At 46.1% G+C, this 27,975-nt stretch overlaps 1 protein-coding gene across 6 annotated transcripts; it reads right to left on the bottom strand.

Moving 5' to 3' along the window:
* Nucleotides 1-25: 25 nt before the first annotated feature.
* On the bottom strand, nucleotides 26-27,975 carry GOLGA1 (golgin A1). 6 transcript variants are annotated; one of them, XM_077306920.1, is made up of 20 exons: nucleotides 27,877-27,974; nucleotides 20,593-20,873; nucleotides 19,264-19,354; nucleotides 17,142-17,216; nucleotides 16,728-16,825; nucleotides 15,887-15,919; nucleotides 15,331-15,459; nucleotides 14,635-14,804; nucleotides 13,660-13,771; nucleotides 13,153-13,248; nucleotides 12,532-12,657; nucleotides 12,135-12,230; nucleotides 10,711-10,800; nucleotides 9,170-9,272; nucleotides 8,683-8,849; nucleotides 7,616-7,774; nucleotides 6,971-7,030; nucleotides 5,810-5,956; nucleotides 4,981-5,067; nucleotides 26-3,501 (listed from the first exon to the last, which is right to left on the bottom strand). In XM_077306920.1, exons 2-20 carry the CDS (start codon nucleotides 20,725-20,727, stop codon nucleotides 3,421-3,423), a joined length of 2,055 nt encoding a protein of 684 aa, XP_077163035.1. In that variant the 5' UTR covers nucleotides 20,728-20,873; nucleotides 27,877-27,974; the 3' UTR covers nucleotides 26-3,420. The 6 variants fall into 6 exon arrangements, with proteins under 6 accessions (XP_077163035.1, XP_077163038.1, XP_077163037.1 ...); XM_077306923.1 differs by having other exon boundaries at nucleotides 8,731-8,849; XM_077306922.1 differs by lacking the exon at nucleotides 27,877-27,974 and adding an exon at nucleotides 26,426-27,002.

The following is a 27,975-nucleotide window of genomic DNA, read 5'->3' as shown; positions in this document are numbered from 1 at the left end:
TGGTAAGAAGGTAAAACAAGGCAGCTTCTAGTTTTAATCAAAAATGTATTGCACCACAAATTAACTTTCTACAAGCCATTACATAATACAGTCCCTCTGTACATAGAATGAGTAGACAAACCAAGTATCCATAAAAAGGCTTTTTTATATACATTCTATATGTATTATTTGTACAAGAAAAAAGTGCATCAGTTACTATTTAATGAATATATACATGAACACAACCGCAGGTTTGCTCTGATAGCTGAAAAAAATTCAACACTTGAGCTACAAAAGGTATCGGAGGGTTTTATTTTCTATGCTGTGCCTTAAAATTGGCTCTGAAAAGGGATGGCTGAGCCATGGGTTGGAAATTTTACTCTGCGCTCCTCATGGTAAGGAGGATACACACACCCCAATCAAACTAGCAGGTTCAATTTCTTAAGCAGTTGGTAAAAAATTAGAAAAACATTAGTTCTGCAATATGCCACAGTTTGGGCAGTTCTGTAAGCTACTGTTTTGTGTGGCCAGCCACCCCTACAGTACATAATAGTACCTTTTTGTATACTTCAGTTAACCTGTAGCTTCCAAGCTAGGTGTTCTTGGTTTTTAAGTTACTAAAAGAATAAAATTAAACCAAGAGAGATTTCATATTGAAGGCTTCCCTGTCTGTAGTGTCATTTTTAACCACAATCACATTGACAGCAGCGGCCCTCTAGCGTTTTCATGGCAGACTCAATACGGGGTGGTTTGCCAGTGCCTTCCCCAGTCATTACCGTTCACCCTCCAGCAAGCTGGGTACTCATTTTACCGACCTCGGAAGGATAGAAAGCTGAGTCAACCTTGAGCTGGCTGCTGGGATCGAACTCCCAGCCTCATGGTCAGAGTCATAAAGCATGTCGCTGCCTTACCACTCTGCACCCAACATACACATCAATAAAAATGGAGGGGGTGACAACATCAGGGGGGCTGATGGAGGCAGGGATCCCGATACTGAGGGGAAGAGGTGGGAAAAGACAAGGAACCTGATGCATAGGCACCCTCTGGACTCTTCCCGCCTCCGCCCCATCCCTCGGGTTACTACGGAGGAGGCAAAGGTGTATAACCCGCCTCCGACACTGATGTTGTGCAATGCCAGATTGATCAAGAACAAAACGCACACTCCGCAAGATTACCTGGGTCAGGGAAGCCGAAACAGTCGCCCTTAAAGAACTAGCCCCACTTGGGTTCTCTATCCATCAGTCTCGGACAGCAGGGCGGGGAGGAAGGGTGGCCATCCTAATCCGAGAGAATTACTCCTTTAGGGCTCTCCCTGCACCGTCAATCCCAGGAATTGAATGTACTGGCCTCGGGTGGGACTCAACCGAGCGTGGCTGTCTGGCTGGTGTACCATGCGCCCAATGTACCTCCAGATGCCCTGCCAGCCCTACTGGAGGAGGTAGCGGCCTGGGCGCTACAGTTCCCCGACTCCTAATTCTGGGTGACTTTAACGTCCATGCTGAGCTGCCGCCCTCTAGGAATAGGCTGGACCTAGTGTCAGCCATGGCAACACTGGGGCTCTCGCAATTTGTTGTTGGCCCCACTCATCAAGCAGGCCACACCCTGGACCTCATTTTCGGTGTAGGATTGAATGTGGATTTGGTTTCGGCCACGGCCGTGCCATGGTCAGACCACTATGCCCTGAAGGCCCGGCTAAGGTTGGCGCCCCCTCCTCAGTTAGGCGCCGAGTTTGAGTCGCCCACAGAGACTTATGGACAAGTTGCTAAAAGCAGCAAAACCAACTACCTGCTCTCTGGATCCATGTCCATCATGGCTGCTAAAAACATCCGATTCTAGAGTAGTAACCCCCCTCGGGGAAATAATCAACCTCTCCCTTTCAACAGGAGAATTCCCAGAGGGTCTAAAAGAGGCAGTGGTCTGCCTGCTACTCTAGATCCACGACAGCCATCCCACTATTGCCCCGTCTCGCACTTAGCGTTTCTGGGGAAAATACTTGAAAAAGCAGTCATGGACCAACTATCAGAATACTTGGAAGAAGCTTCGGTCCTAGATCCATTCCAGTCTGGTTTCTGGCCTGGCCGTGGGGTAGAGACAGTGCTGGTTGCCATGATGGACGACCTCCATCGCCAGCTATATCGGGGCGGATCGGCACTGCTTATATTATTAGATCTCTCAGCAGCGTTCGACACAGTAGACCATGAGCTTCTAGCTTGCCGCCTCGCCGATGCCGGGATCAGAGGGACTGCCCTTCAGTGGCTGATCTCCTTTCTCCGGAATCGCGGACAGAGGGTAGCATTAGGAGAGAGCTCATCAAGCCGTCACCAACTGGCTTGTGGAGTCCCCCAGGGGGCAATTCTCTCTCTAACCTTATTTAACATCTTTATGCGCCCTCTTGCCCAGCTGGTGTGGAGGTTTGGGCTGGGTTGCCACCAATATGCAGACGACATCCAGCTTTTCCTCCTGATGGATGGCCACCCTGATTCTCCCCCTGAAATATTAGCCAGCTGCCTGGAAGCAGTGACGGAATGGCTTAAGCAAAGTCGTCTGAAGCTCAGCCCTTCAAAGACGGAGGTCCTATGGCTGGGCAGGAAAGGTCCAAGCGAGGAAGCGCGCCTTCCCAATCTGGATGGAGTGCAGCTGACAGTGGCCCACTCCGCCAGGAACCCGGGAGTGATACTTGATGCCTCCCTCTCAATGGAGGCTCAGATCACAACAGTAGCATGAGTTGAGCTAAGGCTCTTGTAGTTGCAGTTTCACCTTCCTTTAATGTTACTGTTGTTATTGTTATTATGTAAATGTTGTTATTGTTGTTGTTACCACCTTACTGTTACTTGAATGATGCTACCTGTTCTATTTTGTTGTTTCTTATAAACCAACCTGAGCCTTTATTAAAAAGAATAAATAAATAAAAGGCAACTGAATAGCTATGACATAAAAGACCATTTAGAATTATTTTTCTTTAAGAAATATAAAGGCAGCCAACTCTTGAAGAAGTTGCGTGATCCTGCTGGAAGCTCAAATCTGCTCTTTCCAGCAGCCGTGCTCGCAGTCTGACAAGGCAGAAGATCCCATCAGGCCTGGAACGTTTTATACTGTCAGGAATGATCCCAGCACCATGCTGACTTAAGAGATGTGCATTCTGTGATGACAGGAGTAAAGATGCATCCCACGCAGACAAGCACTTCCTCCACGAAGGCAGGACTTCAGTTCCTCAAGATGTCGAGAGCCAGCCCCTTCCAAGCCCCCTGCCCTCCCCCCAAGGGAGTCGCAGTTGTAGCAAAGGATACTCCCTTTTACAATACAGTTTTGTAAACAGTTTTTTAAAGTCCTTATACAAAATACTATGGTGAGCATAATTAAGACACACCTTAATAGACAGGTGCAGTATCTTTTTTCTAGAAAGAAAGAACAACTAAAAGGCAGTCCATTCTTTGGAGCCATTCACAACCATGGGGTCCTGGGATTTGAGATGGAGGGTCGGATGCTGCCCCTGGGAGATGGTTTTGACCCAAACCAGGACCTCTGGCAGGGAAAAAGCACAACACAACACTTACAACTTAAACGGCAGTCCTTGAGCAATCATGCACAGCGTTCTCTCACTTTTTAAGCCATGTGTTTTTCAACAGGAAAGCAACCCCCTAGTGGCCACAAGGTCCTCAATTCCAGTCTACTTCTCAGACAAGGAGAGGACTTTTGTTCACTGAGACTGCAAAGTACTATCCTAGAACCAAAGCAAACATGTTGGAGGATTCAGGTAAATTGTGCAATCAGATGTAATGAGGACCAGGGCCACATAGGAAAAGGAAACCCTTGAAGCCTACTCCGGCTTGCCAATCCAAACCTATGCTATTAAGTCAGTTGGAAGAAAAACACCAAGGCTTTTAAATGGTGCAGCTTTCCCTTACAAATTGTTACTAATAGGACAGGGAAACCAACAGGGCTTGAAGCTTACATTCCCTTGCTCTCCACCTAGCCCTCGTCTGGATCATGGCTGGTGTATAGCACACCTCTAACTAACTATCAGAAGAGCAATCAACAGAAAGGTGATCCACTGCAATATGGAGTAATTGCTTTGGGAAGCAGGAACTTAATAGAGAAGGCCTCTTTCACTATAAGAAGCAGACCTACAATCAGGATTACTGTGGATATAGTCGTTAGAGAAAGAAAAGGCTTGGTTTAGATCAAATCCCATGCATCTGGTAAACTTTTATAGACTAAGAAAGGAACAAAGGGGTAGAAGGGATCTGGAATACAGAGCCAATGGCATAGTAAGCAGAGATAGCAATGAGGAAAGAAATCTCTTTTAACAAAGCATTTGGGGAGAACGCACGTGAAGATAAGGCCTTAGTGAGCAGGAAGGTTAAAGCCAGGTAGGAATATTTTAAGTAGTAGCTGCTAAAAGAGTTAATATTTTGGTGATTTGGAAAAGGCCTAACGCATACTAGCCTTTCCTAGACAACAGCAGGCAGCAGCATTTAAAACCTGGACAAAAGTGCTCCATTCAACAGAAGAAAAGGGGGGGGGGCGATGCAGCCAATGTTGCTGCAGGATTTAGACTCAGCAATTCAGAGGTTTAGTTCCAACGAGCAAAAAAGCCTGTCGTACCTCTAAATGCAACATGTGCTACCACCCTAGGCAGGCCAGGCAAGTCCTGCTGCAGCGGCCAGAGCTGCTCAGGGCAGCGGGAGTGCTGGTGGGGACTGGCTTGTGCTCTCCCCCTGCCTTTGCAGCGCCGGCAAGGGCTGGCGAGATCATGGCTGGGGCACCTCCGGGTGGGGGAGATTGCTGGCAGGGACTCCCACACCCAAGGGGCTGCAGTCCCAGCCCTCCACCCTCTCTGCAGCTCCCACTCACCAAGTTGACTGTTGGGAAGGAGTTGCATGAGGAACAGTAATGAAAGCTCTGCTGGTGGGGCTTCAATAATAGCTTTGCGTATACAAAGTTACCCGGTGATGTAGGTGCATATGTGAACAGTAACTGCGAGTTCAGCTCAAGCCTCACCTTGTATTCCAGGGTTTCCCTGAGCATGCTTTCTTCCTCTTGAGAGAAGTTCAGCAAAACAGATACAGCTTTGATGAGGTGGAATGCCTAAAACACAGCAAAGCCACGATCGGTCATCACAGCCCCTTCATTCAGAAAAGTATATTCTGCCTACTTAAAAAGCAACCACAACTTAGAAAGACTGGGAGCTGAGCTCAGAGCTAATGATGCCAATACAAACAGTCCAGAGAAATGTATGGGAGGAAAGTGCTTTACAGGTCCTGCAAAACCCCAACAAGGATGCTACCTTGTGTACTTCTGGCAGGCTGTATCACAACACCAGGGCTGCCATAGGAGATGATAGCAGAGAGGAAACAACCAGAAATGTCTCTTGAAAAAAAACCCTGAATTGTCACCTGGGCTCACAGGGCGAGGCAGGCATTCAGGTTTGATCATGGAAGCCAGGCCAGGTAGCTAATCAGCAATCTCCCACTAATGGCATAAGTTAAGGGCCATGGCTCAGTCACACGTCTTTGAAGCATATGGGTCTCTAGTGTGTGCGGGGGAGGGGGATCTGGAGAACTCTTGGAGAACCGCTGCCAGCCAAAACAGTATTGAGTTAATTGAGTTAATTGGTCTAATTGGCCTAATTCTGTATGGCAGCTTCATATGGCAAGATAGGCAGATTTTACATCAAAGTCAACACGTGAACTGCTTAAACTGAATTCGTTTGCTTTCATTTTTTTTTCATTTAACAAACATTAGGAATCTTGTGGAACCCACAGACACGATGAGGAGGGGCTAGAAACAGCAAAAGCTGTATCAAACAATGCATTTTTCTTTTTTTTACCTCTGATTCCCGGCAGGACATAAATTTTAATACCACATGCTTAAGATACTCAAAGTTTTTCTCCTGGTAGTCACTCAAGTCTGAGTTGTTTGTCACGGTCAAGGCAGCGTTGTGTGCTTCGGGGACCTCTCTGTCCGGTTGAATTTTCTGTAAGGAACACAGTGGCAGATTAAAAGGCCCTCTCTGCCATACATCGACAGGCCAGATACCACTGAAGCTTTACTCCTGTCTTTTCCTGACTACACGCTCTTTGCAAGGAAGGAAACTGTGTCTCCACTAGGGAATGAACAAGGAAAGGGATGCAAGTCTTGCCCTTCCTGTCCTCTGCAGCAGGTGACCAGCTGTGCCAACTCACAGACTGGAAGTCACAACTGAACATCTCCCAAGGAGCTGACTGCATCATTGACTTCGACTAGTTTGTGAGATTCGGGTCCATTAATGGTATAGATCTGTGAACGGATTAGGATTTTTACCTATATAATCCTTTACACGATACAGAAAAGAACCAACTTGAATGCTTAATGGTATGCTTTTATTTTTTCCATGTCACTTGGGAATGTATTTTGCTGAGTAGTCGGTGGTTAAATGAAATTTAGCTCCGGGATCATTTTCATTTTGCACCAAGGAAAACTATTATTCCACAACTTTTGCATAGTTCTTTATTCTGCATAATTTACCCTAAAATGCTTGCTATTTTCAAGCTATTATCCTGGTTGTGGTAGTTGCAGGGGGAGGGGGGACCACTGACACACCCCCCCCCCAAAAAAAAACCCTGACCTCTACAATCATATTCAGCCTCTTCCCTGGATTTCAGCACAGACTACACGTGTGTTTTGAAGAATACCTTTGCAGTCTTAAGGGCTAGAAACTTGGTTTTTTTTAAATGTTTATCAGGAAGCCAAATAGCTTGTTGCACTATCACTTTTCATGCCATTTAAAGGCAACTATCACTTTACATGCTGTTCCTGCTGAATTGTGACAAAGAAGGACACAGATTTGGAGGAGAACTTCTGATAAGGCAGAGTTAGACCATGCTTGTTGGCTGCCTAAGCCAATACTTTTGTGAAAGTGCAATAGCGCCATACACATTCAAATGTTGCCCTAAGCACAGAGCTGGAGGAGGACTGATTCAGGCTGGGGGGTAGTTTGGGGCGAGCTTACCAGTTCCTTCTGTAATGTCTTCTTCAGTTCTGCCATCCTCTGCTGTAACTGTCTGATCATCTACATGGGGGGGGGAGGAGGGGAAGAATGATATGACTCTTCAGGTTCCAGGAATACTCAAACCCAGCATCTTTTATAGAAGCTAACTGCCGTGTTTCTCATAGAAGCCAGCTAGCTCTTACGTAGGAATACGGTAACCATTTGGTTATTATTAGTTATCCAAATAAAGCAGCCATTTCATCTTAGAAATGCAACAGATCCCCTATGGGAACAGACGGCATTGCTGTACAGATTATATCACAATGCCAGCAAAACAAGAAAACAATGCAGCACACAGTTTTGGTGAATCAGATGTACCGGAGGTTGTTGAGGCCTTTTACTCACGCAAGCAAAGCTCTGGATATTGCAGCCTATTATGGGTCACTGTGTCTAGTGATTTCTGGGATCCGCTGCATGCAAGCAGACACTTTACTGCTGAATCACAGCCCCTTCTCGAATTAGCAAGTACTGGGAAAGATCATTTGCTCCCTGACACTTTGAGAAAACTACTGCCAGTCAGAGGAGAGAATAGTAAACTGCATGGATCAATGGCCTGGCACAGTTTGGTATATGGTTTAGAAGCCTCTTAATCAATTGCACCCTTACTTTGTTCTTCTCTGCTATTTGCTTCTTCAGTTCCCTGTTCTCCTTCTGCAGCTGGACTACGTCCGTAGCAGCCACTTCCCCATTTGGCTTCACTTTGCCAACTTCAGTGGAGTGCAATTGTTTCTTCAAGGCTTTGGATGCCAGTTCCAGCCCAGCGGTCTATTTGGAAACAAAAGGAGCCAAGATAAGCAAGATCAGAGCAATAACAAGGAAGTGCTGCATATCAATTCAGAAAAAAACACCAAAATTTATTCTTGCCATATATGCATGATGGAGATGGACAAAGAGGCACTAATACCAAAGGGACAGCTATTCCAGATTACATGTTAGCCTTAGTAGAGCGGGCTTTATGAACAGAGCCCATACAAATCAAGGAAAGCAAGGGCATATATACACAATCAGTTGTATGCCAATTCTGCAAATCTGAACACTTGTTTTATCTTACACGTGTCACTTCTCACCACAGAACAGGGCAAGGATAGGTACAAGACATAATAGCTTAATTGACTGGCCAAAGGAATCTTTTCTCCACCCACCCCCCTCACTCCCCAGATTCACCATGACTACCCAGTCACCCTCAGATGTCTCTTTTTACCATAAGGGCTAGGAGCCTTCTTAAAAATAAAAAAACTAAAATCCACTAAGTTTAATTCTGTGCCCAATATTGCAATGGCACTTTTCCCAACTCTCATGACACACAGAGCCCCGAATTTAAGCTATGAGGGATGCCTCAGAGTCTAATCCATATTGTCTAAAATACATGAGGACTCATGGGATTAGGCCAGGAGTCAACCTGATTCAGCTTGGTCTTTCTGATAATGACCAGCCTGCAAGACATCCACAAGCAGGGCCTGAAGGTCATGGTGCCCTCCCCTCATTCGACACCCCTCCTATGTTAGCTAGTCTCTCTAAAACTGGAGGTTCCATTTAGCTGCTGCTCTCCAGATACACCAACAGGCAGGAGGACTTTAGGCCAGAAGCACTAGGGGTGGGGAGAAGCAGTTCAATGAAAGGTCTTGGCAGACTGTGAGGGCTCCCTGCCACACGCTGAAGGGACATCTGCTCACCTGGCTCTGGCTCTTGCGGGTCAGCAGGCGTGCCTGCTGCTCTTTTACCTTTTTCTGCAAAGTGCTCATCTGTTTTCCCATCACGGCTTCGTTCTCTGCAGCTTGTTTGTGGCACAACTCGAGGTCGGTCTTCAACTGCTGCATTTGAAGTTGAAGCTCCTCATAGCCTGGAGCAGAGGGACACAGCAAGAAGTGGATTCAGAGAAAGCTTCCAGCAGAGCCATTCTTTAAATCAAGGGTAGTCGAACTGTGGCCCTTCAGATGTCCATGAACTATAATTCCCATGAGCCCCTGCCAGTGTTTGCTTCTATTTATCTGAGTAGTTCATGGAGATCTGGAGGGCCACAGTTTGACTACCCCTGCTTTAGATAGTACATGCAGATGTGGCATTGGGGGGCCTCAGATTCACAGGAGAAGAAGAGGGCAGAGGGGCCAGCTATCATGGCATTACCAGCCCTGCCAGTAGGCAGGATTTGCTGGGCCTCACCTCGCTTGATGCATTTCAGCTCTTCCTCCTTTTTCTGGAGTGTGTCCATTTTATCCAGAATTAGCCCGTCCTTCTCCTTCAGCAACAAGGTCAGGTCTGCAACCTAAACACCAAAATAGGATCAGGGGACTTAAAAGGTGGCTGTTGGACTTGACTTGAGAAATTCTCAATCCATCACTCCAGGCAACTTCACACATGGATATCTGTTTTGAATTGCTTGATTCAACTTGCATGTGTGATAAAAACCATCACAAATCAATAGTCAAAACCAGAGCCCTTGTTATCTCCTTGGCACACGAGGCCTTTCAAACAGAACCTGTTGGGTCATGAACAGCAAAATACTCGGCTATGCACAGCACACACACGCAAATCAATCTCTTTTTCTTCCCCCTGTAAAGCTCATCCTCACTTCCTGTCTGTCCCTTGGTCTCTTAGAACTGCTGTCCCTCTCGAGTCTATTTCCCTTCACATTCTGCTCAGACACTCACTTCTATTCAAAGCTTGCCTTGAATAATCCTGAGCACCACTTCCACACTCTCTCTAATGTCCCCCCTCACACATTCACCAGCACTGTTATTTTTCTTCCCAGTGTTGACTGTGAACTCTCCAGGTAATTCCATGCTCCGTGTGGCAACCAAGCTCTATATAAACGTGGGATCATAAAAAGGCCCCAAAGCTATCATCTTTGCAGAGCCTTGCAACAGGAGGGCTCCTGCCTCTGACTTATTGCTGGGTCTAACTGTAGAAACAGCCTACCCCATTGGGTGAAAGCTTCAAGGCAGCCTTCCTCATGGCCTGCAGGAGGCAGGTGCAAACCCACCACTGCTGTGAACAAGAACCTTCCATCCCTCAGACTGCTAAAAAGGCTACTAGAAACACTGGCTGGATGATGGACCAAGACTGAGTTATCAAATTGGGCAGTCAGCCAGGTGATCTCTAAAACAGTTTTGTTTTGGAGACAGAACTTCACAGTTCCTTTGACTGATTTCAGTCTCACCAAGATGTTTTTGACACAGAGGCCGAGAAATGATTTTTTCCATATATCTTTGCAAGCAAAGAGGCCAGTGACTTGCTTTTTAAAAGCATGAAAGTAGGAAATTCAGAGAACCTGATGCATATTTTGGCATAATAGGATATTGATACAACGCTATTAAATTGTTGATGAAAAAAAGAAAAACCTTCTGCGATAGGGACAGGAAACAGTAGTTGTGGGGAAAGTGGGCTGATCAGAAAAATGCAGATAGCCACCCAAAACTTTAGGACACACAGACTTGCAAAGGTTCAGAGAAAATATGTGGAAATCCCGGGAGGCACACAAATGCATCACAATGCTGTGGAGAGGCAAAAAGAACCCACACTTCCCCACAGCATTGAACTATGCAGAAACACGTCAACTCTAAGTGAGCCAATGGCTAGCCTGAGGGGCACATCACAAACCATGTTGTACAACAGATGCCCTGGATTCCCTCAGGTTTGGTCTCTGGGGAAAGAGTCTCAAGGCCCCCTTACCCCTTATTGGAGTACTAGCAGCACAGACTCACCTGTTGCTGCAAGTCTTCCTTGTGTTTCCCTGCCTCTTCCAGGGCTTTGGCAATTTCAACACTGACTGTTTCCCTACTGTTTAATTCTGCCTGCAAAGGAGCAAGAGTCCTGATGTTACTGACAAAGGAAAGTTAAGAATGACATCAAGCTGAGATCAGTGGGGAAGAGCCCTCTCTCCAGCCAGTTCCCCATCTCCTATTCTAGCCAGTTTTATCTGAGTAACATTGCTATCAAATGCTTTTATAGCGTCCCATATAATGACTTGTCAACAGGAACACTGGGGAAGGAAGAAAGCAAGCAAAAGCAGAAGTCTTCTGTAACAGGTTCTCTTTAAGCCTAGTGCTTGGAGCAATTCCACCTCTGAAGTTGACTGTCATCCGGTACAGCCATCTCCATTCAGGAGAAAAGCAAGAAAGAAACACATAGGCTAATATGGCCTCTATCTGGTGCAGTCTGCTCTCTTGGATGCTCTGCATGCATTCCTCTCCCTCACTCAGCTGTGTCTGCCCTGCCCCACCTTGCAATTCAGCTGGTGGATCTAGGAAGCAACAAGCTTTGGCTCAAATAGCAGGCTCGAACTTCCTGGGCCAACCATGGATTAGAGCTATTTGTTGAACTGAGTTTCTGTCCCCTCAATGCTTCTATAAGCACAAGTTCATTTCCAGTGTCTGGGAGCAGGCCAACAGCTACAAGCCATACCAGCCTGTAGTTGACACCAACTACAATTTGCACCAACTACAGGAGCTCCAGTTCTGGCATGCCAGATGACCACAAGCTACAGCTTGTCAGTTTCAACATCGCTGTAGTTAAGTTCCCTCCTTTGGTCCCATGTCTGCATCAAGTCTCCAATTGTGCATTGGGCAGCAATACACAATTAGGAAATGTGCCTGGTGCGGATTTCACAGCCTCTGTCACCTCACCCTTCAAGTGGAGGATCACATGCCCATGACCACCCCTCCATGGCTTGTCCTCTGTGACGCAGCAGTTCTACATGCGCAGGGAGATTGGGGAGGGGGACATTCAAAGATTTAACATTCCAACACGCAGAGCCAGAACTCCCTGCAAGGGTCATGAAGGTGCATTTAAGTTCTCAACATGAAGGGAAATATATGTCTCTTTTGTCTGTCCCTCCTCAAGGATAGGTTTACATTAATATTTTACAAATCCAGTTTATATTTCTTTTCAAATACATATCTCAGGAAGTTGTTTCTCTTAATCCCAAATGTACAGGGGATGGCAGGATAAGAGATGCTCTGCTTTCACTTAGAGAAAGTAATTACTCTCTCACTAACCCCAGGCCTGAGCTGGGGCACTGAAAGCAGATTCTGAGGCTAACCACTTTTTAAATTAAGTCAAGAATGCTCCTTCAGGATCCATGAATGCTGTAGCTCTCTCACACAAAGGCCTTGTCCAGCTTGCTTACCTGAGTCTCCAAGAGGCTCACGCTCTCTGCATGACTCGCCTGTGCTGCTGAAAGCTGCTGCTGGGCACTCTCTAGCTGCTGCTCCAGAGCACTTTTCTGGAAAAAGCACAAACAGCCATAAGCCCAAGCTGCACTGCAAAGGAACTGACACACCCTGGGACCTGCTCACAAACTCTAATAGGCAACCACAGACCCTCTATGGTGGCAGGCACCTCGTCCGGAAAGCACAGTGACTGAACCAGGGTACTCTTGCAGAGCAAGGACATGTGTAAGCAAGCAAACTCCACCGGCCTCAGAAGGTGCCAGGGATACGGTTTGCCACACACAAACAAATTACATGTCCTTAAGTGCACTGCCTTGACATCCTTTCCAAATGCTACCCATGATGCTCTGTTACCTCTTGGAGCAGCTCCTGTGCATGCTCGTCACCAGAGAGATTCTCCTCCAATCGCTTCTCCAGAGTGGCCAGTTTCCCTTGTAAGTGACCTATGAGCTGGCTTTTCTCCTCCATTTCAACAGTCATCTGTTGGAACACCCAATGCGTACATCATTGTCTGGCTGTCTACTGCTTGGTGCAGAGCAGGGGTGGGCAAACTGTGGCCCTCCAGATGTCCCATGGGAATTGTAGTCCATGGGCATCTGGAGGGCCACAGTTGGCCCACCTCTGGTTAGAGGAAGCTTTCAACCAAAACAGGAACATCTCAGCAAGAATATGGGAACCGTCCTCTCTAGCAACAGAAATGGCGGTGGGACACAGTTCTTTAACTTCCATGCGCTGCTGTAGAAATTCTACCAGAAAACAAGAGCCAGGAGAACCCCAGCAGGTCACGTAGAAACCACATGCATCAGGAGCAGACCTACACCCAGCAGCTTTAGCTTTGTTGGCTTTGGAAATCTGACAGCACAGCCTTCAGTGTTGCCTAAGCACACTAGATCAATGTTTTTGGTCTTCCCTCCGGCATAGCTCAAGCTCCTGATGTTGTCTTTGGTTGTCTGCATGGGAAGGTTCACGATCTACCTTTTGTTTGTCCTGTTCATAGTTCAGCTTCAGAGATTCATGTTCTGCCTGCAGTGTTTCCAATGTCTTTTCATAACTGGAGGCAGTAACCTGAGTCTAGAATAGCAGAGAGAGAGAAACTTCAAAATCTAACCTTTGCAAAGTGGAGCCACTACCACTCCACTGCTTTGGGACTCATCAAACCAAGACTGAGTAAGAGGATTGGCTGGTGGGGGGGGGGAGTGTTTCTCATTCTGGGATGACAACCCCCCCCCCCAGCTCTTGAAACCATTCCTCATCAGTAACTGCTCTTGGATCATTCATGAGTCGCTGATTCTTTGCACAACTGGGAACTCACTAAGAGGTAAACAGTCCAGCTATTATATTGTGTCATCTGCTTCTTGGAAGCAAACACAGGCATGCTTTTAATTGTGGACTTATGAGGGGCACAGTAACGTGTGGCAGTATTCTCTGCCAGCAAGGAAAGATGAACATTGAAGGGAGAAACAAATGCATTTCCCAGCTTACATTTTGAAGCTCTACTGACATCTCCTGGATGTGTGCTTCAAGTTCATGGCCCTGTTGCTCCAGGATGGTAATCTTATTGTTTGCGCTCTTCTTTGCATCTAACAGCTCATCCCTTTGCAAAAAGGAAAGAAATTCACCACTGGGCAAAGATGAGCCAATGTAAAGATGAATTAACTGGCTCTTTCCTAACTCTTCTGTAGTACCCAAAATCTCGGAGGCCAATTAAAAAACATTAAAGCCTTTGAATGTTCAAGTAGTTAAGAGTTGCAAGTGATAAGATCACATGTTCTCATCACAGAGAGAAAGAGAGTGCGCGCTGTCCACTGATATGCAGGGATTTACCATGAATATTTATTTATACTCCACTATTCTCCCTGAAACATCATTAATGCTTGGTATGGACAGGGGCAAAAGGAAACGTGGTCACCAAAGGATCCGCTGGCTTGACACGATCAAAGCTGACAGGGATGACCATGAACCAACTAAAAGAAGCGGTCATTGACAGAGACGCATGGCGGAAACTTCCCTATAGAATCGCCGAGGGTCGGAGACGACTGAATGGATGACATCATCATCATCATCATCACCATCCTCTCTGATAGAAACCCAAAGAGAAGGTAACTGGCAAGGAGTAGTGGGGTTGGATAACATTGTAACCAATATGAGCTGGTGTGCTAGAAGGGGCGGAGTGCAAATTGAAAAATGAATAAATAAATACAGTTCACAAGACAGGTAGGTGTGAGGGATGAGATTTAGTCCAGACAAGTCAGAGCTAGACAGGAGCAACGAAGGACTACCCCAACTGCACCCACAATCTATATTAGCTCATCAATAACCTAGGTCCTGAAAGCCTGAGACCACGAGGCTGTGGTCATTCAGGTTCCAGATCCCCCAACATCCACCCAATCTTCCCAAGAAATCAGGCACACACGCCCTCCCACTACACAACATGCTCACACCAATAACCCTTCCCACCTCTCTGCCTTGAGGTTTGCATGCTGCTGCCGTAGCTCCTGCAACTCAGCAGAAAGACGGGAGAACAAAATGTTAGACGCCTTTAAGTCTTCTTGGGTACAAAAAAGTTCTTGCTTGGAGGCTTTCAGTTCTATCTCCATCTGACCGAGGAACTCTTCTTTCTTCAAAAGCTGAATGTTAAAGAAAAAACTGAGTACACACAACAAGCAGCTCAAAGGAGGCACTTCTGCAATTGAGTAGAACATTAGTTACACATAAGCATCTGCCGCCCCAGAATTGCAAAGAGAAGGCAAGGATGGAGTGAAGAATGAGGGTGGACACTGGCAGCAAGACAAAGTGGATGAAGTACAGTGGGCTCAGATAGCAGCCTACTGTGGCCTGGCAGCCAGGCTCATCAAACCCTGAGCATATGAAGTTGCTTTATTTATACTGAGTCAACCCCTGGGCCCATCTATCCCAGGGCTGTCCATCCTGACTAGCAGTATGTCACCAAGATCTCAAGCAGAGAAAGGTCTTTCCCCTACACCTGCTACCTGACAGCCTTTCACTATGTTCAGCTACATCCCTGCCGTCCTCCTGAAGCAGGTTGAGAATGGGGCAGTCTCCAGTTGTGGAGGAAAGAGGGCAGGACCAAGCAAGGACTTGGTTGACTAGGACAATGTTACAGACCAGCTGGCCCCGCCCCACCTGCCTCACCATGTGCTTGACTTTAGCTAGTTCCTGCTGCTGAAAGCCTTCCAGCTCATCGTGATCGTCTCGTTTCTTGAAGAGATTCAAGCTCTGGTCTCGCATCTCTTGTAATTGTGCTGTAAGCATCTTCCTTTCCTGTTAAGTGGCCAATAGGCATACAGAACAGAGTTAGGAAAGAAATATGGCAACACAAAAGCCAACCAGAGTCTAAGACGAAGCTGCTGTGCTTCCCCCACCCCACCCCCGCAAGTCCATTTTCAAGGCCCTATGAGCATCCCTCCTGGGATTTCAGCCATGGCTGCATGCCCCTGAATAATTCAGCCTCTGGTGGATGACCCTTCCATGTTCCTTTACGGAGAAAGCACATCCAGTTATTGCTTTCTGAAGAACTACAACTGAACCACATATAGGGGAGAAAGCGAAAGGCAGAGAGACCAAGCAAAGTATGCAGTGCAGCTTCAAGCTTTGCGCCCCTGGGTGGGTGAAAGATGGATCTCCAAGAAAGTAATTTTGCTCAGGCCTGCTCAAACATCTGGGGTTAGCTTTAAGCAAACCAACTTACGTTTTCCAAAAAAGACAGCCTTTCCCTCCATTCCTGGAAACGGAAAATAGGACAAGTAAACATTGTCTCATCTGCTCCAAATGTATACAGGAAACAATGAAGAGATCAAGGATGAGCTCCCTCACTGTACGTTCCAAAGAAACCAAGGAATAAACCAGTGAGAGCGGAGCACTAGGAGCAAAGCCCAAGAACAAGTTGCTCAGGGCTCAAGTAGCAAAGGAGCCAAATTCTTCCTAAAAATAACTTAAGGAAAAGTAATAGTGGCCAGACCTTCCTCAGCCATGCAATGGGCCAAAGAGATCCATGGGGAAAAAAGAGAGAAAACACAATGTATTTTAAGCCTTGCCCAGCACACCCCAGGGAAGATTCCTAGTCAAAAGTTCAGGCAGACACCAGAAATCCACTTCAGTCATTCAACGAGTGGAACTCAGATATTATTGCTGATAGAAGCAAACTGTTCAGCAACTTGCAGTTTGCAATGAATAATCAAAACAAGGAGTTGAAAGATACTGGTAACACATGGAAATTCAGCAAATGACTTTTGAATAGGCTGAACAGACACTGAAGTGACTCCATTTTTTAAAAAAAACACTCCTGGGTACAATTTTACTACTTAAATAAAGAAAAACCATAGCAGTTAGAAATCCTTGTTGTAACGTATAAAGTTGTGGAGGATTGTTTTCGATTCAAGTAGCCACAGGTATGGGGCAGAAGAGGTTTTATACTTAACAAAAAAAGTATTTAGTGCCATGGAATAGCAGGGTACCCCAAGGAAAGGGAACCTCCTCTAGCAATTCTCTACAAGCTCAGAACATGCCAGGGATTTCACAGAAACCAATACCTGGTCTTTCTTCTCAAGTGTTAAGGCCATTCCTTCTGCCATCTTGGCCCTGCTGGCCTGGTGAGCCTCATTCTGTTCCTGAAGTTTCCTGAGAGAGGCTGTGGGTAACATACAACACACAAGTCCATGTAACATTTGCGTACTGTCTAAAGAAAACTTTGTAGTTTTCCCCGATTGTCTTCTCCCCCAGCAACCACTATTCAGAACAGCCCTGCCTCTAATCACAGATCTGAATTGGTGCTAGCTCTCTTTTTAAACCTGTGTAATCTGGCATCCATCGCTTCATCTTGTGGCAGCAGGTTCCATAACCTGGTTATGCAGACAGCAATCTAGTAAGAAACCTCAGCATTCCTTTGTTCACTTTCAGAGATTCTCAAGCCCCTTTTTCAAAGGAAAGATAAGAAACATATGTACCGTCCTGGTGCTTCTCTAGCGCAATTTCAAGCTTCTCCTTTATCTTCTGCAAGTTTCGAACCTGCTCAGCATAATCTTGGGGGAGAGAAGAGAGATGGTGGAGAGATGGTGGCACCAGCCAGATGTGGACAGACAACAAGAAAAAGGGAGAAGAGGGGGTGGAAGGGGGGAAAGTCAGTGAAAATGGATGATTTTGCCTGAAAATCATTTTTATGTTAAGGCAAGGCAACCAGCCTTACCTTGATGACATACATACCATGACTGCTAACTAACTGTGGAGGAGGTACAGACAGGAAGGAGAAACTCACTTTTTGCGGCTATAAGGATGCATGAAGACCGCATTTGACATAAGCACAGGGATGGATACAGTGCCAGCCAATAGGTTTTATGACCATACTAGGCATCAGCATCACATGAATCAGGACACGGGTGCCCAACCTGACTGGCTGACACACAGAATACCTGAGTAGCTTACCTTAAAATAGGCTTCATTGTGCTCCAAAATCAGTTTCCTTCCCGTGCTGCTTTTGTCTGTGGAGAGGGCATGTGGAGACAGAGAAAGGAGCAAGTAGCTCCGCCCATGGCTTTTTCCACTGACAAAAATTAAATGAGTGGGAAACTAGAAGCCCCTCCACCCCTGCAGTGTTCCCCAGCCAAATAAAGCACTTCCAAAATAAGTTGCCCGTTCTTACCTGTGATAACAGGCTGGGCAACCACTTCCCAACTTCTGTCACACATAACATCCAGTTTGCCTCTTAGACTGAGTCTTGCACCCTTTTAGAAGTGTCTCAAAGCAATTCCAGTTAGTGCTTTGAGGCATAAAAGTTAAGCTTTAATTCCAGTTGCCTCTAGAATCTTCTGTAGATCCTCCTGCAGAACGTCTTCCCACCCCGAGAGCATAACCACTGAGCACGCTAGAGAAAAGAGTCCCAGAAAATACCGAACAACACAATGATGCCACATTACTTCCTTGGGCATCTGCTCCCCAGGGTTTGGAGGTTTTGCCCCAAGAGCCTAACAAGTCCCCATGACTAATAGGCAGGGTAGTGTTCTTCCCAACTCTTCAAACAGTCTACTGTGACACTTTCACAGATGTGTACAAGATTGTATGTATCTGTATCTAACACAATGTGTGGATTGGCCTACATTATTCCAAAGTATCTTTGTATGTACCACAACCCTAATCCAGGTGGGCGCTCCTACTCCACAGTTCATAAAACTAACAACAAAGACTACAGCCTCATTATATGATAAGGGAGCAACAACTATATGCTCAGAGGTGAGAACGTTTTACAATACTGATAAATCCACTGAATCATAAAAAAACGACTGTACCAGATTAAAGGAATACATTCAAATAATAAGTTTAAAAATACGAAACTGCCTTAGAATAGATCATTGATCCCTCTAGAACAGTACTGTGAATGTTCAGGGACTCTAGACAGAGAACAGGAAATCTGCTCATCTGGGAATACTTTTTCTATGTATTTGTTGCCATTGTTGGGTAATTTTCACTCTACCCAATTAAAGGCAGGTTTCTTTTCACAGAAGGAACATTTATATTTTTATTTATATTTTGATTTCCCAAAGCCAGTCCAGCTCGTGGCGGTTTACAGTAAAAGAATACAATACAATATGGCATGATAAAAATACAATATGACCCCTCAGCAATAGCAATAACCAGAATGGCAGAAAAACAATCTAAAAGCCCAATCCCTCCCCAATAGCCACTGTCAGTCTTGGGAGAGAGCCTATGCCCAAATATCAAAGGCAGTGTCCTCGCAGGGCTTATATGGGTCAAAGACAGACAAGCAGGTAACTCCCAATTTTTTTCTGGAGCCAACTAGAGGTTTCTGCCTCCTAGGAGAAGGCTTGAACCACAGGATGGTAACGAACAGGGAGAAAGGCCCATTTCCCTGCTTTACTAACTGGAGATGTCACTCATTGAGCAACTGCATTCAAAGCATGCACTCCACCAATAAGTCATGAGCCCTAACGCCCTTTTGAAGTCTGCCTGAACAGCGGGCAGAAGACTATTACTTTTACATCTGATAGGTTTATGGTTCCAAATGCAGCAACCTTGTTCCCAATTTCAGCACCATGTTCACAATGGAAAACATACCAGAGAGCTTGACTTCCAGCTTCCGTATTTGTTCATTCCTTCGGAACAGCTGAGATGAGAGGTCTTCTCTGGAACTACTTCCATCAGAAGGCTTGGTGGGTTAGAGAGAAACAAGCTCACTTAAAATGAGAGGAAAGCACGAGCTAGTACAATTTCACAGCATGAGGAAGATAGAAGAACCTTTCCCAGATGCAGATTCTAAAGAAGAGAAGAATACATCTCCCACTAGTTAACTCAACAGTAAGATCAGAGGGTTATTAAAAGGAGGGCTATCTTCCTGCAATTTTTAAGTCATGGGAAATTCTCCCTTTGTTCTTCCTTGTGACTAAACGATACAGGCATACCAAGCCGCTCTCATGTTCACACACTTTGGTTGAATACACTTTGCTGGACTCAACATGGATGTTGATTAAACCACACATTACACATTCTCCCCAGCAGCAATAACTAGGCAGAAGCACCAACAATCACATTACAAAAGAGCTCACGTGCAGCACATCACCAGTCCTCCAGGAGAGTGACAGAAGCAATCCCCTTTTGCAACAAGTGGCATTCACAGGAAATGTTCAAGGTTATATTTTTGTTCTACTCTTTCTGTATCTCAGACATGTTTAGACCCAGCAAAGATTTATAAGCAGAGAAAAACTGGGTACAACAGACCCTACCAAAAACAATTTGCTCCATTTTCTGGTTTACTTTTATTCTACAGATCTTCTGCAATTGACAGAATATGTATAAATGAATAACCGGCTTTGGAAATACAGACTAGGAGAGCCCTGCTGGATCACAGCAAAGATACACCAAGTACAACTTCCTGTTTCCAGTTTTCCCACGGTAGGGGACAGAGATGAATGTCTCCTGCTGCAGCTGTCACCCAGCCAATGGCATTCAAAGGTACACTGCCTCTCAACGTGCAAGTCATACGCAATCATTATAGCTAACAGCCATTGATGGACCTGTAGATGGAAAGTGCTGTCAAGTCACAGGTGATTTATGATGACCCTTTTTTTTCCAAGGCAAGAGATGTTCAGAGCTGGTTTGCAATTGCCTGCCCCTGAACACCAACCTTGGATATCCTTGGTGGTCTCCCATCAAAACACTGATCAGGGCCAACTTTGATGGACCTATCCTCCATCAATGCAATCCCTCTAATATTCTAAACTAATAGCCATTACTGCCTATCATGGCAGTACATTACAGAAGTTAACGGTGTGCTGTATGAAGACTACTGTTAATTGTCTACCTTGAATCTATTGCCCATAATCTTTACTTGTTGCCCTCAAGTTTTAGCATTTTAGGGGAGAGAGAAAAAAAGTTCAATTTACTTACAAAGTCATCCCCTGAATCTGCTCCCACAGATGTGATTGACTCCTTGCTGACTGATCGAGGGATCCTGGCTGCCCCTCCTGGCCGTGGTGCAGTAGCTGCTTCCTCCGCAATCTTCTTCTTCAGTTTTGCAAACATCCTTGTGTGAGGCCCTCAGAGTCAAGACTTCTCCAAATCAGATGGCCAGCAAACACAGGAAGAGACTAGAGAAATCTCTCTTTATGCCTGACCTCACTTCCATCTGGTGAATTTCCTTCCCTCAAAGAGCTTCTAGCCCTGCAGTGCTTGGAAATCAATGAGACACATGTGAAGATCAGATCTAACCAGGCAATTACACAAACATAACCCACATCCCAAGAACAGTATTTTATATTTAGAATAGTCTGTCAAACTTTTAAAACTCCTGAATTTACCAAACTGTCAGCTCTCCTCTATCCACCCATCCCCAAAATTCAATAAACTATTTGATAACTGAGCATGCGGAAAGTGCTTTGTCTTGTGACATGGATCCCACAATACAGTGCAGAAGAGTCTCTGGGATGGGGGAAGGGCTATTAAAGAGCTCCCCAATAAAATTGCCTTTCTCTTTGCCTTTCTTACTGCAGCAGCGTTCCCTGCCTAGCCACTCTGTAGGACAGGAGCACAGCTTCTTCTTCCAATTGCTGCTTCATCCTGTAGAAGAAGAGTTGGTTCTTATATGCTGCTTTTCTCTACCAGAAGAGAGCCCTGATATTACTGCTCTGTCAGAAAAGCGTTATCAGGGCTGTGGCGAGCCCAGGGCCTCCCAGCTGGCTGCACATGGAGGAGCAAGGAATCAAACCCAGCTCGCCAGATTAGAAGTCTACACTCCTAACCAATATACCAGGCTGGCTCTCTGTGACAGAGAAACTCCCCCGCTTCTATTTGCCTGGCAGCATCAGCCGGTTTCTTGTGAAGTCCCATCTTTCACAGCTTTCCTGTAGGTCTTGAGACCCTCCTAGTAGGTGCATGGGAACTGGGAAGGAGTGTGAGAAGTTCAGCTTTAATGGGCACCTTGCTTAGGAATTTGAGGCAGGTGGCCACAAACTACTTGAGCTTCTGAAAAAGTGCTTCTCAAAAATAAACAATGGGCCATCTTTCAACAAAGGGGTATTCACAGCTGTAAGGTGACTCTTTGGACAGTTCCTCAACACCTTTACCAGGCTAACTATATGGCCAAAATCAAGGCAGGACAAAAGTGCGACTAGCTAAGATTTTAATCTGATTGTACCTGAACTGTTTTATGGCATGATCTTATTGTTGAATGCTTTTGTATGATGACTAAACCAATGAACTCCAACGTATGCTATTGCCGAACTGCATGGTGGTGTCACTGCAGGACAGAACTGGGCTTCATTGGTTCATATTAGGGGCAGGCCACAGCTCAATCCATCTTTTAAGCCCCCTCAGCCTTTGTCCAGCCTCATAGTGCAATGTTATTCCTGTTATGCCAACTCTGACATAGCTCTACAAAGTCCCATAAAAGATATGCAGGAAAACACAACTACCTCTCACCATACCCGCCCCCAAGTACTAGCACAAACTAAGGGCAATCAATCACTGCTCCACCCCACCCCAATCATTACATAAAAACCAGCTAGATCAGCCAGAGATGTGACAGCATGCAGTTCTCTCTCATGTTGTGCATATTTTCGGAACGGGGGGGGGGGGAGGGGAGACTGGGTAATGGGAATCCTGGCAAAAGGCCCCTGTGGTTTTTATCTAACACTGCTATGCACCAGCTCCTTATAGCTACTCCACACAGTGTGCTGTAGTTGTTAGAAAGCCAGACTAAGATCTGGGGGAGCCAGCTTTGAATCCCAAGTATGGAAGCTAACTGGGAAACATTGCAATAGTCATGCTCACTGACCTACCTCACAGGTTGCTGCGATAAAATTGATTGGGGGGGAGAATGATGCAAACTGCTTTGGATCCTCATTGGAGGAAAAGATGTCAGAAAGGGGGAATGCCCAAGCCGTGTCTGTTTATGCCTCACTCCCCCCACTCCGAAATGGCTAGCAATAAGTATATAGTACAGAATGAGGAGAGGGACCCCTCACAGATATGTAATTTCAGCACAATGTCATCTCATACCAGTGCACCCTCTGCAACCAACGGGTACAGGTGACACAACAGATTAGGGTGCCTTTTCAGCCGTTTCACCCTAAGCAATACTACTGACTGCACACTAATGATGCCTACTGCCTAGCTTAAACAGAACCCATGAAACATGCAGAAAATTTTGATGGATCCCCCCCCCCACAAGGGATGGGTAAGTATTGGCTCAGTGACTATACCACATCCCCTAAGAGCTGCATTCCACCATGCTGGAAACTCTAAGAGGGAAAGGGGCTGGGGAAACTGCAAGATCACCATGGGCAGAATTATGGCATCCACTTGCTGTTTGCTGCTGTTATGGAATATTGTTCACCACCTTTTATAAGTCTCCTTAGGCTCTTTGTAAACAGCCCTCCAGAGGAAGAGGGTGGGCTCCATTCACAGTGCAAAGACAGTCATCTGCTGAGTCTGCAACACAACCAACAGATGAATGACCAGTGTGCATCTGGCTACTCTGCTACGGGGTTGCCACTTTGCTATCACACTTTGACCCTTTTGCAAGCTGCGTGGCAGACAGCTGTTTTACCATCACAGTGGTCTCCATCACTATCATGGGCATGCAGTGATAGGCCAGTTCCAATGGTGATTCTGAAGCCTGTCAGAGGCACAAGGTCTTTCAAAGGAAGGATCCCCATTCACCTGCCTTATTTTTAGAACTGTATGCCTTATTACAGCCACAGTCATCTCTCTATTTGACTGGGGTTTGATAGACTTGGACTGGTTTCCAAATCATTGCTTACCTCAGCTTGGGAGACGGGAAGGTAAGAACAGCCTGCTACATCACACTACTGGTCCACCCAGACTGACAGTGTTTAACACAGCTGCGAACCACCTGCCCTGGTGGGGCAAACAAGCAAGGGATAGGAACTGAAACCATTTCCTGTTGCTGCCTCCTAGCACTGGAATTGAGGTTTGCCCTCTCTGTGGATTGACATTCCCTTCAGTCAGCATGGATAGAAGCCACTGATGCATGGCAAACGCTGGAAGGGGCTCATGGGAATTGTAGTCCATGGACATCTGGAGGACCACAGGTTGATTACCCCTGCCCTAGAAGACATCTCCGCCCAGCTGACCATCGCCACCAGTAAATTGCTAACACTCGGAGGCCTCTATGGTACACAGGGAGGCAACCTTAGTGGCTGTGGGGGACAGTAACTGCTTTGCTGCAGGGGGTAACTGATAACCGGTTTTTATATAGTATGTTCTTACATGGGGGTTTCCTGTCTAGCGGCAGGAAATAAATCAAATTATAATAAGTATTAATAATAATAAATTATGAATCTGTCTAACTCCCTTTTAAAGCTATCTATGCTTGTGTCCATTATCACCTTCACTAGTAGTGTATTCCACAGTTTAATTACTTGTTGAGAAAAAGAGTATTGTTTGTCCTGAAAGTTTTTCCCAAAATTTTCATCGGATGTCCCCAGGTTGCAGTGTTAGGGGAGAGGCAGAAAATTCTTCTTGGCACTTTCACCACCTCATAACAAATTTTCTAAACCCATACATGCATGGCCCAGGTTAAGGTGATCTTATCTTATCTTAGAAGTTAAGCCTGGTCAGCCCTGCTTGGTACTTGGATGGGAGTCCACCAAGAAAGTCCAGGGTTGCATTGCAGAGACCAGCATGGCAATCGGCTTCTGAATGTCTCTTCCCTTAAGAACCATCCGGGGTCACCATAAGTCAGCTGTGACTTTATGGCACTTTTCACCAGCTTATGTTCACCTAAGATATGCACAGGCATGGCCTCACAAGGGAGAAGTGAAGGCTCCTTAGCTTCCACATCACTCTCCACATCACTGCTGGAATCGGTGCAGCCTGCAGGGTGAAGGACGGAGCACAAGGGTTGCTTAGATGAAGAAGAACAGGCAGCAGCCATGAACCTGATTGTAGCAGGGGGATGAAGAAACAGCTGGCTGAATTATGATTGCTGTTTTTACCAGAAAATTTTTTACGCCACGAAACAGCTTTGATTTGTATGATATGGCAGGAAGTTAAACCTGGACTGCTGATACTCATTGTCCCATGAAAAAGGCTGGGGCCTTATGTATGGAAAGCATGTGCTTTGTTGTTATACAATAGTACAAAACACTATTGCTGGCTCTTTAGGGGGAAAAAACTTGATCTGATACCAAGGAATCTGAAATACATTTCTAGGCCTGAAGCCAGACAAGTGTCCCTGTTTGGATACCTTCCTTGAAAGCACAAGAAATATAATTTGTACAGGAAAACAGAGAAGAAAAGCATTTCTAAGAAAATGTTTAAAAATGATCCGGTTAGTTTGTATACCTGGCGCACACTAACAGCACACATACAGCCTTATGAGCAAAACCAACGTGGGACCGAACCCTATCACTGCTTTGCTTAAGCATTTATTATTTACTTAAAGTATTTATATTTCGCCTCCTTATTGCTCAAATTGCTAAGGAGACAGGTAAAAGATGCTTCAGCTGACAGTACTAAAAGACTGACAAGAACTATTCTGCATGATTTATGCTTGACATTTCTAACTCCGTCAGGGTTGTATAGTGCCTGAAATATTGGGTTAGGACAGAGGAAATCCAAGTTCAATTCTCCACTTAGCCATAAAGCTAATTTGTTCTCCTATTTGTTCTCCCTCATCCTAATCTACCCATAAAGGTTGCTGTGATAATTAGTTAGTAGGAGGAGAATCATGTTCATTGCACTGAGTTTCCTAGAGCAAGAATAAAAACTGAAGACACTGAACACAAGAGAAACCAATCTAAGGTAAGGCTCAGCCACATCAGGGAAAACTACTATCACCCTGCTCAGCCTTTCCATATACCTGACACCATCACCCTGAGCAACCATGAATTATTAACTGGTTCACTTCTCAAGCTCATTGATTGCTCTGCCACACAGATCTGTAGAGGGTCTTAGTGACATTATCAGCCCAACAGCTGTACTAGGCAGGAGACTACAGCCCTCCCACCCACTTAATTAAGCACACCAAGACTCATTCCTATAAACTCCCTTGAATTTGTGGGATTATGTGTATCTGAAAATCAGTTACCAGTCAAAAACATAACCTTATACGCATGCTAGCATTGGCTAATGGTGAAAGGAAGATCATTCAGCAGATGCACCAATGTGCTATTATTTACATGTTCTTGCAGAGAGCCAGCTTGGTGTAGCGGTTAGAAGTGCAGACTTCTAATCTGGCGAGCTGGGTTTGATTCTGCGCTCCCCCACATGCAGCCAGCTGGGTGACCTTGGGCTCGCCACAGCACTGATAAAGCTGTTCTGACCGAGCAGTAATATCAGGGCTCTCTCAACCTCACAGGGTGCCTGCTGTGGGAGGAAAGGGAAGGTGAACGTAAGCCACTTTGAGACTCCTTCAGGTAGAGAAAAGAGGCATATAAGAACCAACTCTTCTTCTTTAACTAAAGCCTTCACTACAATGAAAGTTTCTTGCTGCTCTAGGTTCCTCCAGTACAGTTAGGGTAATAGCAAGTTACTGCATTTAGTGCTAGCATTCAGAAAACTACATGTCAGAAAAGTAGCTATATTATATTAAGCGATGCATCATACATCATGTTTTTCCACTGAATAAAATGCATGCAGCTTATGGGCAGATATGAGAAGGTGAAATATGAGACAGCTGCATATACATGAGTAGTTTATAAAGAGGAAAATGTAGTTTTATATGTGCATGTGATTTCCATACAGCAATGGTTCTCACCTGTACTATCACCTGGGAACATTTTAAATGGTCCAGTAAGGAACAGGTGTAACAGGAAAGTTCCTGCACATTGCCAAGAATCCTAGAAGATGTTTTGGGTGCACACTCAGTTCACATGGTTGCCTCAACACTGTCCCATGTGGGCCCAAAAGGCATACTATAGAACTCCACCCTAGAAGACAGCATGTTACACAGAAAACCCACATGGGGGGGGGGGGAGAGACAAGCTGGCTTTCTGGGGAAAATAACTGGCATAGGCATTCTTCTCAAAGAGGGCCCCCAGAAGTCATTATGCGGGCTTTTGAGAATGCAGAGAATTATTTGTATTTCCTGTTGCTACTACCTTGAGAACATTGTCCACTTATGTCTATTATTTATTTACAAGACTTATCCACTGCACTTATTTGCATTCCCTGCTGCTATTACCTTACTGTCCAGTTATGATAAAACATGCATATAGAATTATTACCATGATATTTAAGTTTAATTAAATGAGTCATGACCCAAGCTGTGTTCCCTAAGCTCTTTCCTAATTCGATAGGTCATCCATCCAAACCGGCCCTGATCTAGCAAGAAGGGCGGGAAACAAGAATAAGATTAATATTAAACCTGGCAGCTTTTCATGTCAGCTTCTGATTGTTATCAGCCAACATATTGGAAGGAAGGGTCCTTCTACTTCAGCCAACCCAAGAAGCAAGAATGGGGCTACGGCAGAACTTGCAGGCAACACGCTCTAAAGACCCCGGAGTTTCGGCTCCACATCCAACCTCGTTGTCCAATGATGCCTATTCTACTTATTCAGAAAGCTTCTCTGCCGCCTTTCCGCAGAACCCGCTTGAGGCTATTTACAAAGCGAAACTTTTCTTTAACCAACTCAAAGCCTGGCCGGACCACGGAATGAACAACACTCCGCAGCTAAGAACCAGTCTCGACACGGACTCCGTCGAGGACACCGGGCCACCCTGCACACAAATAATAAGCAGTAAATTCTTTTTTTAAGTACTCCGCTTCCTGGCGCGACAACCACGAGTTCAGGGGCCGGTCATCCGCTAAGGCTTGCTTCAGCCCCCCAGAGTGGACTCCTGCCGTGGATAGGGGTCCGCCTGCCCCCCAAGGCTCCCCCGAGCCCCTTTAAGCAGACGGCGAGAAGGACTCTCAGCAGCTGTCCAGGGCGTCCGGCTGGAGCCTATCCCCCCCCCCCACCCGCCGCTGGCTCCCTGAAAGGACCTCTGTTCCTGACCGCCTCCCCCGGACTCTCCACGCCGCCGGGACAACCGCCTCCTCCGCGGCCGAGGAGCCTCCGGGAAGCCAGGCGAGCGCCCTCCGCCCCGCCGGCCTCTCCGACACAAAGTTCCGCCCGAGTCGAGCCCTCCTCAGTCCCCGGGGGAGCCTCCTCCGGCCCCGCCCGCCAGTCAAAGGACTCCCCGCAGGGCTCTCTCCGCGCAACTTACCGGCTGCTCCTCACAGAAACGATCCTGCCACCGGACCCGGAAACGCCGCCTGGACAGGCTGGCGGAACCGACGGGAAGGGGATTGATGACGTAGGCGCC

The sequence above is a fragment of the Paroedura picta genome, chromosome 12 (genome assembly GCF_049243985.1).
Source record: "Paroedura picta isolate Pp20150507F chromosome 12, Ppicta_v3.0, whole genome shotgun sequence".
In the NCBI taxonomy this organism is placed as follows: Eukaryota; Metazoa; Chordata; class Lepidosauria; order Squamata; family Gekkonidae; genus Paroedura; species Paroedura picta.
Note: the sequence above shows the minus strand (reverse complement) of the source record. Positions and strands in the feature narration are given on the sequence as shown.